Genomic DNA, 15,492 nt, shown 5'->3' on the forward strand with positions numbered 1-15,492 from the left:
TTCTGCAGCACTTTCCAAAACCCATAATTTAGTTATATTTAAATAATTCAATTAAAATGAAACTGGAGAACTTCATTCTTTTAATCATATCTAGAGAAGAACAAACACTTTCTCTACTTAAATACGGGGGTCAATAACTTTCCCCTACACGTGCAATAACAGAAAAACAAAAATCTTTTCTTACATGGATGAATACCAAAATATTGATTCATTCAAGTAATTCTCATATCCTATTATCGCAGTTTCAGGAAAAACAAACAAACTTGTCTGTCTGTTTCTTTTTTCAGATCACAGGGTTGGAGCTTTGGCGCCTCGCAATCTACAGAACTGTGAGGATGATGGTCTGATCTCATGTATGGAGATTCATCACTGATCCATCTTTTAAAAACAGTTGAAGTGTACAGCAAATACAGTGCTGCTGAGTCGGCATGAAAAGACAAGAAGTATAGCAGTCCCCTTTTTCTTTGCTCAGATAGTGAAACAGCTGCTCAAAAGCATACTTTGAAAGAAAGCAAAATCTTGGCTAGCTGTCAAACGTGTCTCTAGAACTCCTGGATTTGAGAACTTATTACATACCGTGAAAGATGTACTTGTCTTTCTTTTTTTTTCTTTTTCCCACCACTCTTCTGCAGAAGGCAACAAAATTCTTAGCTCTAGTTTGCTTATATAAGATCACCTTAAAGCACAACATTTGGAAAAAATATTCTCTCTTCTGTGTGTAACAGAAATACAAAATACTGAGAAGGCAAAAAACAACACCTTAATCTGTTTCATCAGTCACATCTATGGACTTGACGCACATACTCTGTAGTCATTTTACAGGAGTGACTGAACACTAAGTAATCTGTAACTAGAAAAAAATCTGTGAAGTAATTAGGAACTCAGCATAGGAATCAGTAAGATCTAATGTTTCTCTATATTTGAGGAAAATCTAAACCAAGATAACAGATACAGAGTTAGGGGGAAAAAGTTTTAGTTCTTGTATGAAATCTGGAAGAATTACCAGTTAGAGTGATTCATTTCAGCATGTTTTTGCTCTATATGGTACTCAAGCACATCTAGTTTATTTTGGTGAAAAAGAGATGCTCTTTGCGCTATTTCATGACATGTTAATTTTCCCTTCCTAAACTGAGATGAGGAACTTGGAATCACACCACACATCCACCTCATATCATAACTCTTTGTCAGCAGCAAAGAGGACTTGCAGAGAGAAGGGACAGCAGGACTGTCCCAGAGACCCACGAGGCAGAAGCAAAAATTCATGTAGTGCATGTGACATGGTATTGCTAAAACAACAGTCTCACACCCTTTTCAAGATGTCCTGAAGAAAGCCTGAACTTAACTTCTGCCTGCTAGTAAGCACTTCTTTGTTCTTGCAGAATGATTTCAGACTGCTAAGAACCATGCCAACAAAATACATTGAACAGATATTGCCAAAACTGCAGCATTAGAAGTCCTTAATATTCCACATTGTACTGAGAGCACAGCATAAAAATACTTACGAAGCATTAGAGCTACTTAAAATCACCTCCAAGGACCAGATTTTGCAAAAAGCAAAGGATATTTTAAGCAGACATATCAGATACAGACAGAATAGCAGAGAACACTTTCCTAGCAAACACTCAAGCGTTAAGAATGTGATTGACCCAGATACATTTTGCTCAGTACTTTACCACAGAGCCTCCATATAATTTTAAAAAGTGTTAGACTTAGCAGAACTCCCATAATAATTATCTCAGAGCATTAAATCTTATTACCTGCAGTTGGCTTTCTAAGTACTAAAGCCTTGCAAAGGGGGGGGAAAGTCTAATCAATAAAGCAACCAGAAAGACCAGCTGTAAAACAGAACTTGCAAATCTTAAGACCCCTTCAGTGCAGCTTAAGAACTGTTGGCCTATTATCATTTTAAGCACATACCCTAAAACAGATAACTTCTCAGGCAGTCTACTAAGGACACTTCTTGAGTGCAATCCTTAACTTCCAGCCAACCCTACAGAAAATAACACATCTCAAAGCATACCCTAAAGCTTTAACTGAGAAATGAACACTCACAGGATCAGATGCACAAATACCTGGAAACTCTACTAAATAGAACCTGGTTTTGAGCAGTATTTTGGAAGAAAGATAAGATGTTAAAGAAGGCATGCTTTCGGCCTTGATTAGCAAGTGGAAATCCCATTTAAAAAACAGTAGGTTGGTAGAAGATAGTTGTAAGCAGCTGTTCTGAAGATATTCTTCACATGTTCCAGGAGTATTACCAACCAGCACTGCTGTGGTATAGCCCTACGTGGCATTTTTGCTTGAAGTACTAAAATAGGACTTTAAGTTCAGCTCTACAGTTTAACACTGCAATAACAGCCATGTAGGTTTCAATGAAAGTGAGGATGAATTGAATCACTTCTAACAAACAATATATTTAATGGTATTTGGACACAAGCACACTTCTCCACAGTGCCACAGTGTATAAACTAATGGTTTGAAAGGGAATGCTGAGAACTTCACGGATGTGAGAGTGAACGCATAGGAGGAGCCAAGTATTCATGAAGTGGTTTATTTGATGCTGAGGAAAACATTCAGCTAAGAAGTGCTAGCCTTCAGCTACCTGATACCCAAGATTGTCTACAGATGGCTTTATGAAGATATGGCTGACCAGCTGGTGGCCAAAGTGGCTGTTTCACGTCAAACAGCAGTGACAGAACTGGTAATGGAGCAGCTTTACACCTTACTGTCTAATGGCCTTTAAAAGATGAAAAACAATGCATTTCTTCTCAAGCACCACCACTATTAACTGGTTCTGGCAATACAGAGGGAAGATATGGTTCAGGGTCTCACAGCCAACACACAGCCAGCTCTGCCTCTCACATCAAGCATTTTGAAGGCAGCATGCTGAAAGTTTAACAGGAAGCTTTATTCCTCCCCTCCTTTGCTTTAGAGATGCATTTCCACCTATTTTAGATCTCAAATTAAGCATCCATTCATTATCTAATCTGGGAATCTGGCACAATGCTGTAATGACTAATCAAGTTCTGCTAAATAGAGCTCTGGCCCTGTAAGCAGTGGGTTATTTCTGATGGAAACTGACTGTGCAAAACAAATCAATGAAGATATAATTTCTTGGATTTATTTCAGCTTCTCTCATCTGCCACAGAAAGAACACAACCCTAAACAAACATTAGATTATGTTTCTATAAATGAAACATCTAAATGGATGTCAGCTCTATTTTGAGGGGCTGTTTTGCTACACTTTAAGTCCACAGATTGATAGCTCTCTTAGAAGCTTGCCCTTGTAAGGGATACAGGGATATAGCTAAGCATCTTGGAATAAAAAAAGGCCATGTTTTCTATTCACCAAGTACTGGATGCATATGTAAAAAAATGTAACAAATTGTTGTGTGTTCATTAAGAGGAGTCATGGCCCACTGTCTCAAGTAAAACAAGATCTTTGCTCAGCGCTTGAAGCCAACATCCACTTACTATGTCAACCAAGAAGGAAACAGATACATCATTTACTCCGATGTACAATTCCACAAACTCTGTGACATTAAGTTTTACAAAAACCATGGTCTTTAAAAATAATAATAAAATGCTGTGAACTACTGCTCTTATGTTTCCCAGGACTGAGTCTTCTGCACAAAACAGAAACGCATGAGGCTACATTTGGAAGAAAACTATCCTGGAAATGAAAGGAGTCCTGAATATCTGATTAATAGGCAAATACCTGAGAAACAGGAACTATAGAAACATTTGAGGGAAAACAACAATAACCAACATCACACAACGGTCCTTTCATTCCAAGATAACGTGGTAATGATGAGAGGCAAAGTCTCCTATTCATCATTTGCAGTAAAGAGGCAAAAGAGAAAGTAGAGCTTGAACTTCCCTGCTGTTGGGCATTCTCCTCTAAGCAATCATTTGTCCATAAATGGAGCAGGGTACTCCTCTGAGACTGAATGCAAGTTAAAACAGACAGAAAAACAGAACAAAAAACTAGCCATATCAGCAGTGTTAAAATAAGTATTTACTTTTAAAAACCTGGCCAGACATCCAAGTAGAGAACAGTTAATATTCCCAACAACAGTGTCAAGATGTCAAAAAAAAAGTGTCAAAAAAAGGAGACAAACAATTTTTGAAAATATTACTACTGCTTATTAGAATGGAAAGAATATCTTAGTTGAAGCTTTGCACAGCGAAAGGATGAGAGGGAGCAGTCATAAGTTGCAGCAAGGGAAACTTCAACTCAACACAAGGGAAAAAAACTCACCACAAGAGTAGTCAAGCACTGAAGCAGACTGGCTAGCAATGCTGGGTACTCTCTACCCTTTGAGATGTATGAAACTCAAATGGACAAGTTTCTGAGAAAATCACTTCAAATTCGATGTTAATTTTACTTTGAGTGGGAAGCTGGATGAGGCGGCTCCCAGGGGTACCATCCAACCTCTGCTTCTCTGTATTTCTGAAGGAATTCCCCAGTCTGGAAGACCCCAAGCCCAATTTACAAATTCAGAAATTGAAAATGAACTTCCAGAAAAGATACCAGGGCCTTACAAGTGAACTCACGCAAACTAAACTGTGTCCTAACTTCAGTACACTGACTTTAAAAATGAATTTAGAATAGGGTAAAATTTAGTTATGTTGACATACCTGCTGTATGCCAGGCTAAAAATAAAGTCTGCTTACTGCTGTACAGTATGTCAATTTTCTGGGAAATGGAACTAAAATAGCAAAATCAAGAAACAACATTTTTAAAGAACAAGAAAAGAAACAGCCCAGTATCATAATGAAGTAGCACTGCTTTTGAGAAGAGTCAGTCCATAATTAGTTTGCTCAGAGCTATTCACAACCCTCCATGGGTTCTAAAGGTCTCATGTTAACAACAGCTTTGCCACATGCAGAGATCCATTCCCACATATCCACAATAAGTTTTCCATATATAAGTGTTTTTTAGTATGTCATCTATCATATGATCTAGTGATAGACATCCCCACCCATGGCAGATGGGTTGGACCAGATGATCTTTAAATCTTCTCTCAAAACAGACCATTCTGTGACAATATTCTCAATATTGAGCTACAAGTGCTGACAATTCATCCCATTCATTTCCAAACGTGCAACTCTCCCATGCATGAGATCTGCATCAAGAGGCAGAAGGGAGCCCAATTTCACCTCAAAAATGAATGAAAGAGCCAAAATTTAAGGACACGCCTCTCAACTACACACACACATAGGAGACCTCTGTTGGAACTCCAGCCTTTGTTCCACATTTTCCCTACCTACAAGGGAATCAGAAGAATCTCCCAGTGGGACTTCCTTTGGGATCCAATACCTCAGGGAGAGGGACGTGCCTTACTCTTACTTGCAATGCGTCTACAAAATGGGAGGTGCTTTCATCCCCATTCACATATTGAAAACCAGAGTTGCTCACAGAAATCTGCAAAGTTTTTAAATCAGAGTAGAGAACTGAGTCCTACAGTCTTCATACCCATTTTCTCCTTTCATTTTGTACATCGTTTTTCTTATTTCCCTATCCTCACTCCGTGAGTGGTACTGAGATAGGAATTCCCCCCAAAGATTTTTTTCTCCTGCAAAATTATGAAAATTTCCAATGGTTGAGAACAGAAAGATCTGATCTCTCTACCCTGCTTTTATTCTTTCCCTGTTGTTGACTGGAAACAAAACATGCATCATGAATAGTGCACTGGGATGGAGAGGAAAAAAAAAATAAAATCAGAGTAGCGGAGGAAGGAACACCCTTCTGAAGCTCTGAGAATGAAATCTTCCAATAGGGTCATCATGAACATGCTCAAAAGGTGGTGGCAGACAAGATGAAAAGTGAGTCTTGGCAATTGCTAACAAAACCAGCCCCGCTAACTTATTTCTCAATAATCACATACAGATAAAAGCACCCTATTTTTAATCCGGCAATTTATACAAATCATCCTAGCACAAAACACACAATATCACCGTGATTTGACACCAAGCATTGCCTGGTTCTGCAGTTTAAAACAGAAATCCCCTCTTTCATATAATAACATGCATTTTCCTAGAACTGCTCCTTCCCACGCTGCACATATAGAAATGCACGCAATGATCGGTGCTCACTCAGAATGTTTTCCATCACTCCACACCTTCAAGCTTCATCTTTCTGACATCCTTCATTCATTTCCCTTAAGCAGCATGCCTTCAGGTATTACCCATTGTAACAAGAAGCCCTGCTGAGAAGCAGAGCTCTTGGTGACTCAGTTGCTGATAATTTAATTAGCAATACAAAGTAGAAGACCCCACTCTTTACATACCTGTTTCATTTAAATTTGACATCTTAAAAGCAGCAACTGCAGGTTAGACACCAGTCCATCAGTCCTGTGTGCTCTCTCTGCTATTCCTCTGCAGTAGTCATGCATACCAAAACCAGAAAACAGAACTGGAAATGTGAATTCAAACACCAGAATAAGGAAGCAATTTTTGCTTGTCCCTATTTCACAAAACACGCTTTCAGTTTTGCAATGGACTGTAGCTGCACTATTAGCAGCAAATAATATCTCCACTGTTTCATTTATATCTTAACAGAAACAAGATTCCTATAGAAAACTTTGACTGGAGGAATTTAAGAAATAATGCATTGGAGATTAACCCTCCTATGCTAACAACCAGGGGATGACAAATGACATCCTGTGAAAGAAACAGTGCTTCCCCCCCACACTTCAAACAGGGATCAGGGCAAATTACATATTTTGATTTACGTGAAATGCAACAATCTGAAAATTAAAGCCCACATTCAGGGACAGCAGGATGGCTACAGCAGCAGATTCTCCTCTTAAGTCTTAGCAGTGCTTCTGATCGCCATAATCGCTGTGTGACCGAATCCTGAACCAAGTGCTTTTTGTGTAAAATGCAGGAACAGATTTGATGGATCCACGTGATGTGCTGAGAAACACATCCACAAAGAAACGGACACACAGCAAATTTACACAAGCACAGAATACACACAAGCTCATAACAATAAGATGTACTTTTATCTAAATGCACAGCAAACAAAAGAGTACAAGTACTGCCTTTGTACTAAATCACACTGTTACATTTTTCTCAGTAGGATGTTATCCCTCTGAAATCCTGCCTGAGTTGCAATCTAGCAACTAAAAAAAAATGGAAAACACTCAACACACCTGTGCATTTCTTCAGAAACAGCCACAATTCAGCAATATCTTTGTAGAGCAAGGAGATCAAACTTAAGGTCATGTTGCTCCTAATCGATTAAGAGCAAAATAGTTCAGTGGACGGTGACCTATTTATCTGTGAGCTCGTCTTCAGCATGCAGGGAGAGCACAGAACTGCATCTTTCAGCCGAAGCCAAGGCACCCGGGACACAATACCTTTCTTCAAATTACACATAGAGCAACTGTGCCTTTCAGCAGCACCAGGTCCTCCACTGGTTAGCTACTTGCTGATTGCTTACCATGTTCTGTCCTCCTGCATCAACCACTGGCATGCATTAGATTCCACCTACTGACCTTAAATAGGAACAAGTGTACTGTTCAAACACCATCAATAGAAAAAAAACAACAACAACAAAACGAACATCTAAGTGCAGCATGTCAAATATCTCACTTTACAAGCACTAGCTTTAAACCTGTCCAGTAAGTCCATCTTCATCTTTTCCTACTCACCCTTAACTCCTTCTCCACACAAGGAAATTTTGTAATGAGCTCACAGACAAATCCCTCAGAAACAGGCCGAGCATGTTATACAGCTGAGGAAGTTCTCACCCCAGTCTTTGACAAATCTGAACTAGGGTATTTTGCCTGGTGATAAACTCATTAAGCACCTGTTCCCTATGAAGAATTCTACCAAAAGCAGCAAAAACTGCCAAAAGGAAATATATGAATTCACATATTGTGACTTTTTAAGTTGAAACACAAATCTTACCCACAAGAAAATGGGAAATTAAGGCAATAGATAATAAAGTATAACCAAAATATTCTGTATGATCTTTCAGATACTAATGCTCAGCCTTGCTTTACTTGATCCTTTAAAGTAATCATCTGGTGATGGATGACCTGACAATGAGTGCACATGGGGTTAACTACCAGAAACCCAGACTCACTACTACAAAGAGCCTGACCAGGAATGAGTGACAGCAACAACTACGTGAAAACAAACAGGCTGATTTCCCTCACTTGAAGATGTTATAAGAGCCCTTTCCTGACAAGTGGGGTCAAGGAAAGAGAACAGTGAGGATAAAAAAGCTTGGACTGATGGTCGCATCTGTTCACAAGATCCCATTTACAGATGGGAAAAGCTCAGTTTTCGCTTCAGCATGCCCAGCTCTCAAACAGTACCATAAATGCAAAGCCCAACAAATCACAAGCCACCCACAGAACACAGCGGAGGTTATTTCCTGGAGTTCTCCACGTCTGTTCTCACCACTTATACTGTTAATAATCACAAAGTAATCTGCCCTATTATGATAAAACTATTGAGAAGCAGATCTATTCAATGCTTGACATTAAAATACAGCCTGAATAATATAATTCAGGCATATTATTTTAAATTCTGCTACTACATTTTCTGACCCATCTGTTAGATGTCAACTACAGGAGTTTCCGAAGTAACACTGAATGTTTTAAAACAAAGGTAGATTTAAAAGAAATAACATTCCTTAGAAATGTTTTTACTTAACTGTTCTCTAATTTACAAAATGATTACTAGAATATTTTATTTTGATGAGAGCAAAAAAAATTAATGAATGAATCTTCTCCCCACTCCCACAAGTCATGTAAATACTCTTTTGGTTCCATCACATCCGTGAAAGTTGAGACAGAGCAAGTGACCTGTCTTGGGTCAGGTAACAGCATTTGTTGCAATGTCAGAAACAGGATCTATGTCTGGTCTCCAAGTCACTGTCACCTAACCGGCTCGACAGAGGCATCCAGTTCACAGGCAGACATCACAACTCACAGAATTTCATTTCTAGCTCTTGAACTGTGATATGGGTTTGGGAAGAATAATCTTAAAGAGATCCTACAATATAATATATACTATATGCAAGTATGCACACTGACACTCATCTCTTATTTAACACATTTGCTAGTGAGAGCCAAGCATATTGCTCAGGATTGACTAGACACTACTGCTAATAGCAGCCACGGTCTGGTCTTGCCTGCAACATGACTCTCTGAAAACATAACTCCTACTATCAGAAGCCCAACACAATGACAAAGCAGTCATTGCTTTCTGAACATGAAGAGAGTTAGAAAGGAAACTTTCTGGTCTCCGTTCAATGATTAAAAACAAATGAAAGAGGAGCCATATCCTTGTCAGAAAGGTATTACCTGCAGCCATTTAGTAAGACACAGTAATGAGGTTGTGGCAAGCTGGCTACTCCCTGATGAGAAAAAACCCCAAACCCAACAATATAAATTAGAATAGGAAAAATAACTACCCAGTGTGTTGACTGTTTGCTCTCATTGCTACCACTTCTTCCTAGCCTTCAAATCTCCTAAATTCACAGTTACATCCTGGACAACTCAGCAAGTAACAAAGACTGTGTCTGAGAGAACCTAAATAAAGCATCCTTTCAATCTTACTATCTTTCAAGATTAAGCGACAGTTCACATCTTCACCTCTCACCTTCAGGAATTTTAATTAGAGTATCCTTAGGTTGGAAGACACGTGTAAATCATAGAATCGTAAAGGTTGGAAAAGATCACTAATATCATTTAGGGTTCTATGGTTAGGCTGCGGTTGGACTTGACGATCTTCAAGGTCTTTTCCAACCTGGGTAATTCTATGATTCTGTGATTTTATTGAAGTCCGACTACCAACCCATCACAACCATGCCCACTAGCCATGGCCCTCAGTGCCACATCTACATGTTTCCTGAGAGCCTCCAGGGACAGTGACTCCGCCATCTTCCTAGGCAGCTGTTCCAGTGCCTCACCAGACTTTCTGAGAAGAAATTTTTCCTAATATCCAGCCTGAACCTCCCCAAGCACAACTCAAGGCCATCATCTTCTTATGAAGAAACAGCACAAACAGCACAGCCCACGTATAACAGACTGAGTTTGTTCCCTATTCACTGGAAGGGAAAAGAAGCCATGAACACCATCTCTGAGGGAAGTGGTCACAGCCATTTGGCTACACAGTTACTTCAGGCAAAAATGATATTTCCTAGTAGGTCCACCCTACAAAAAAGCTTTTAAGTTTCACAGGGTTAGAGATGCTACGCATTCCTATGAAAAAGAGTATAAAACATCCTCCTGGGAAAAGGAGGGCTCCAGCAAGAAAACAAGTCAATTTTATATTTGGCTATATGTACCTATGGGGAAACATATTTCATGCTTACAGTACCTTTTCTCCTTGCTGCACGTTTCAAGAAAACAACAGCAGCAAAGAACAACAAATAAGCTGAATCTCAAAGCCTGCTTCTAGCTTTTGTTATTGAGTCTGAAATACAACTGGATAGGAAAAATGGAGTGTGTGGGCATGCATGCTAGCAGTAAGACTTAGGGGGCACAGCTAAGATCTGTTCAAACACATAGAAACAACAGCCTTCATGAGAAAAATCTGTCAGTACACATGTGTATATTTAGAAACACATTAGAAAGATTTCAGTGCCTCCCATGCTCAAGTCAGGGTCACCCTGATGCCTCAGCATGGTGTGTGACTAAAACATAGTCCACTAACAAGAAGGAAAAAACAACCCAAAAGATTAGAGAAGCTTTCAAAGGTTGTAGCAAAGTCAGTGAAAGGTAATGGTCTGTGCCAGTTTGTTGAAACCCAGAGAAGGAAACCATGACTGTGGCTTTAACATATAACAACTTGCACGCAGACGCAAGCATGCAGCACAAAGGCAGTGGTGCTCATGATAAAGTACATTCAAGGTTAATACTAATATTGAAGTATAGCTACTTCTTCTTCCGGGGTGCAGTACCTAGCAAAAGGCACATAAATAAAATGAGCTGGCACTGCATTATTCATCATGACGAGCTATCCGTATAGAATTATCTTTAGCTTAATGTAAACACATACAAAATATACCAAGCTCACACCTCTAACCACAGACTTTATAATTGGGTGGAGCTTTGAAGACATTAAACAATTTGATGCATCATCAGCAAGCATCTAATTTAGCATACCAGATTATTAAAAAACCCTACTCATTTTCTCCTTTTAATCCTGTTTTTTGGTTTGTTTTTTTTCAAAAAACAAATGCAAAAAAGCCTCCGCTCTTTTTAGAGTCATCAAACACTGCCAGTCCCTTCTAGTTTGAATCAAAAGATTCCAAAGCACTAAAAAGGAATCTATACATTATACACACGCACACATTCATATAAAGCCATTACACAATTTTGTTTTTGCGAACTCATTTCAACCCAATTGAACAAAACTAACCAATTTTGTGACAACTTTAGCTGTTTTCAGCTTGAATGCTAAGTCACCAGAAAAAGTCTCCGAATCACGTGCAAACTTAAATTTAAGCAAGTACAAGCAATCAAAACTCATGGTCTGAGAAAAGCAATAAAATCCACCATCCACGAAGACACTTGTTTCGCGAAAATGAGCATGCATGTAATACCAGTTGTTGTTGAAGCAGTTTAAAGGGTGAAGGATGCTGTTCAATTAACAGGATGAACCCTGCAATATTTCTTTTTGAAGGATATATCTAGGAAGAAACCTCAAGAAACCTATTGATACTTTTAAGATATAATGTCTACTTCCACTGTAAGATGATAGTTATGGGACTGGAAAATTAAGAACGTCCCCCCAAAACACAACAAAAGCTTGGCCAATGAATACTCTTACACACTGGTTTCAAAAGGAAATATTTTTGGTTTTCTTGAATTTTAGTCAGTTTATGTTTTTCTGTTTGTGTCCATTCTAAACAAGCTCCCACAAATATTTAATCACAGATCTCTCGCCTTCACTGCAATGAGGAATTTACTGTGGTTTCCATTTCAAACAGACAAAAACTGAACTTATCTTCAGGTCAAACTTAACCAAGCAGGAGTTAGCCTGCGGTGTTTGGCAATGTTATTGTCTGTCCACAGCTGCAAAAGCTAGAAAAAAAGGATAGATTTGACCTCTTTAACTTCATAAACAGCTGCACCGCATGCACAGAAGTGTCTGCAATCCAACATGGCAACTCCAACTGCACAGAGATGAGGAAAAGAGGACAGCTGACTCCATACCAACTTTGTCAGCCACAGTATTCAAAATGGAGCACATGAGAGACTGCAGTCTAATAGAAATGGAAAACTGTCAATAAGGCGGAAACAAGTCACCACTTACATTAAATACAAACTAGGACCAAAATTCAGGAAAATCAGGAGGGTGAGACCCACCATTATATGAGCAACAGGATTGAAAAAGCAAATAGAACCAAAAAGGAGAAATAAATATGGAGTTCAGAGGTAGCAGAAAGGAAAATTCAACAGGAACTAGCAACAATAGGAACATATGATGAAAGCAGCACAGAAATCTAATTGAAGAGAAGAAAAATAGATATATTCTGTATTCTGAAGTACACATGTGCACGCACATAAATAACAACATGACTCCAGAAAGTAATCACAACAAACGAAGAGTTGTACCATGATTGTAACTGTACTTGTAGTCAAATGATAACATAAAACTTTTTCAATGATAGGAAACCCTTTTTGTGACCCCTGAAGTATACAATCATTTTTTCCAGTTTAACAAGACACTCAGGAAGCAGAAAATCTTTCAGGTCAAAAGTTGCAAAAGAACACGTTCCAACAAAAATATAAAATGCTCTGCAACACTGATGGACACAGATAAAGGCTGTAAAACTATTTAATACAAGGGAAGTAAAGGAAAACAACTGCAGAAACCATCACCCCCAAAGTCCTGAAAGAGCAAACAGGACAGAGAGAAGAGAGATTTCCTTTTGATCCAAGATGAAAATAAGAGAAAGAAAGTGCTCATTCCATCACACCTCCAAAACATCAATTTGGGGTGCTTTTGAACAAGTTACTTTAGAACTGGAGAATCACTCATAGCTGTCAATGAAACAGATAAAGAATCTGGTTCCTAGGTGATCCCAGTTACCTGTCATTTCAAATTGGCAAGTTGACACAAAATCCCGCAGAACAGGCCATTAAGTCTTACTCGTGACTCCAATCTGATCCATGTTATTGTGGCATTATGCTTCAAAATGGCTAAAGCCCACATAACAGATCACATAAAAATACCACTGTCCTCCAAGCAGCACTTTATTTTTCAAGACAGTTTTGCTTTTGATGTGCGTTTCAGAACTTCTGCAGCCAAGACACGCACACTGCAACAAAAAGCACATGGCCCTTAATCATTTTTGTGGCCTTCTGCTAGACTTCTTCTAGGACATGCCTGTCATTTTTTGAACTGGGAATCCCAGAACTGGACACAGTAGTCTAAATGCAACCTCATCAGTGCAGAGCAGAGTGGGAGGCTCACCTCCCTTGACCTGCTGGCTACACTTTCTCATGCATCCCAAGATCCCACTGGCCTTCTTGGCAACCAGGGCACACTGCTGGATCATGACGAACCTGTTGCCCACCAGGACACCCAGGTTCCTCTCTGCAGAGCTCCACTCCAGCAGGTCAGCTCCCAACCTGTACTGATGCATGTGGCCATTCCTCTCCAGGTGCTAGAGACTCTACAAAATAATACCTTCATTTCTCCTACTGCCAACCCTTTCTCTCTCCTAGGCTTCATCAGGTTCCACAGTACACTCACACACACGCAAAAGAAGACTTGATATCAGTGAAGAGTAAACAAAACTTGCTTTCTACCAGTCAAAAAGAAAACAGAACACAAGGAGTCTTCCAGAAAGCCAAGCTAGAGAACTGTTCCAGGTTCTCAACAGAAATTCATTTCCATTCAAGAAAGAAAACCTAAATAAACAATCTCATCTCTTGTGCTTAATGCACAGTATTCTTAGTTAAGTGTACTCAGTGTAGGAAAGACAAAACTTAACACCATTTGCTCTCCATTGAAAAACATAGTATATCTGACCTTTCCATTTTGTAGACACAGTACTTTTAAGTAATAATATTATAATACAAAATTCAGTGATCACTTCAATAAAACACTTAAAATATATCTAGGGCTACAAAAAGCTGTTATAAAATCCATAAACAACTGCAAAGAGGCACAGCAGCTGTAACTATGTCCTGTTTCTAGTCTCCAGGAAGCAAACAGGAAACACATACCCCTACCTGATTGAAAAAGCAGCCAGTCTGTGAGATTCTAATCAACCAAAACAACAGACATCTTCCTTCTTCTCCAGGCTCCTAAGGTGCTCCCTGGCCTGCTCAGAATGGCAGTAGGGAGCCCAAGCTTTCCAACAGAAGTATTACCTTCATTTTCCTCATCAAGTGCACCAGCGCTATCACCGTATTTACTTTTGGCCTAGGCGTGACAGCAGAGGCATGGCCGTGGATTCAAAAAACAAAACCACTCCTCTGCTGAGGGTGGTTTATTAGTGTTAGCATCTGACTGTAGCTCGCCTTGGAAACTCTCACACTGCTCTGAGATGAGCAGCTTGGTGCTTCATATCCTTTCCGTAATAAAGACAATGTAAAGAAGTATGAAATTAAGACCAAAAAGCAGATTCCACTTGTGGTGACTGACACACACACAGGACTTGAACTAATACCCTCAACATTCATATGAGTAAGGGACAACCTACTGACAGCCTTCAACCATTCTACCTGCTTTCCCTCTTGTTGCCTTGGCTAAAACTGCTTGTGGCTGCCAGTAACTCCTTTCTTTCATTCATTTTACTGCTGACATGATGAGAGCCAGATTTTTCAGACTCTCAGTAAAACAGCAGGGAAGAACACTTGTTAAATCCTGAAGTCAAGCCGATGACTTCAACAAATGGTACAAAAGAGCTGATGGGGTTCTATATTCCACTCCCCCCCTTTTTTTTTTTTTTTTTAATTTATCTTTTCAAGCCTGTAAATCCCATAAGAAACACTACACCACTCCTGCACGCAAAGCAGCTGCCGTTCAATTCCTCCAGTTTCACAAGGTGCTCCCATCCATACAAACTCACAACAGAACAGACAGGTCATCTGCTGCTTACCACATGCACACACAATCAGTTTGACGCAATTTGGCTTTTACTCGTGGGTTGGCACTAAGTAAAAAACACAGGGCAAATGGATCAAAGGTTAGGCTTCATGTTTCTCTCTTCAGGCAAGAAGGCAGAAGCTCTCACCATACCTGAGTGGAAGGAAAAGACTTACAGCTCTGTCATTGTTGCAGTATGGAGAAAGCAAATAAAGCTTCTTCAATTAAGACCTCCTCCTGCAGCTAGTCTTTCAAGTATTCAGCAGTGTCCTTCTACCAAGACAGATTACACACCCTTGGCCGAAAGCCTCCTTCTCCACAACTCAAACACAGCCTGTGACCCTTGCTGTTTTAGTCCCCAACTTACAGTGGCTTAGCCAAAGCCAAATGCATTTTTACACCTTTTCAGATCACTACCAG

The 15,492-nt window shown here is 39.5% G+C and overlaps 1 protein-coding gene across 15 annotated transcripts in view; it reads right to left on the reverse strand.

The window, feature by feature from the left end:
* The window catches only part of MCF2L (MCF.2 cell line derived transforming sequence like), a 143,174-nt gene that overhangs the window by 64,420 nt on the left and 63,262 nt on the right, over window positions 1-15,492 (reverse strand). Inside the window, exon 1 of one of the 15 annotated variants that reach the window (XM_072341260.1) lies at window positions 6,294-6,333. The exons of the other annotated variants lie outside the window; for them this stretch is intronic. Coding sequence (XP_072197361.1) covers window positions 6,294-6,315 — 22 coding nt within the window. The 5' untranslated portion in view covers window positions 6,316-6,333. Of the gene's footprint in view, window positions 1-6,293; window positions 6,334-15,492 lie in introns of those variants that run through there. 15 annotated transcript variants of the gene reach the window in all.

Source organism: Excalfactoria chinensis, chromosome 1 (genome assembly GCF_039878825.1).
Source record: "Excalfactoria chinensis isolate bCotChi1 chromosome 1, bCotChi1.hap2, whole genome shotgun sequence".
Taxonomy (NCBI): domain Eukaryota; kingdom Metazoa; phylum Chordata; class Aves; order Galliformes; family Phasianidae; genus Excalfactoria; species Excalfactoria chinensis.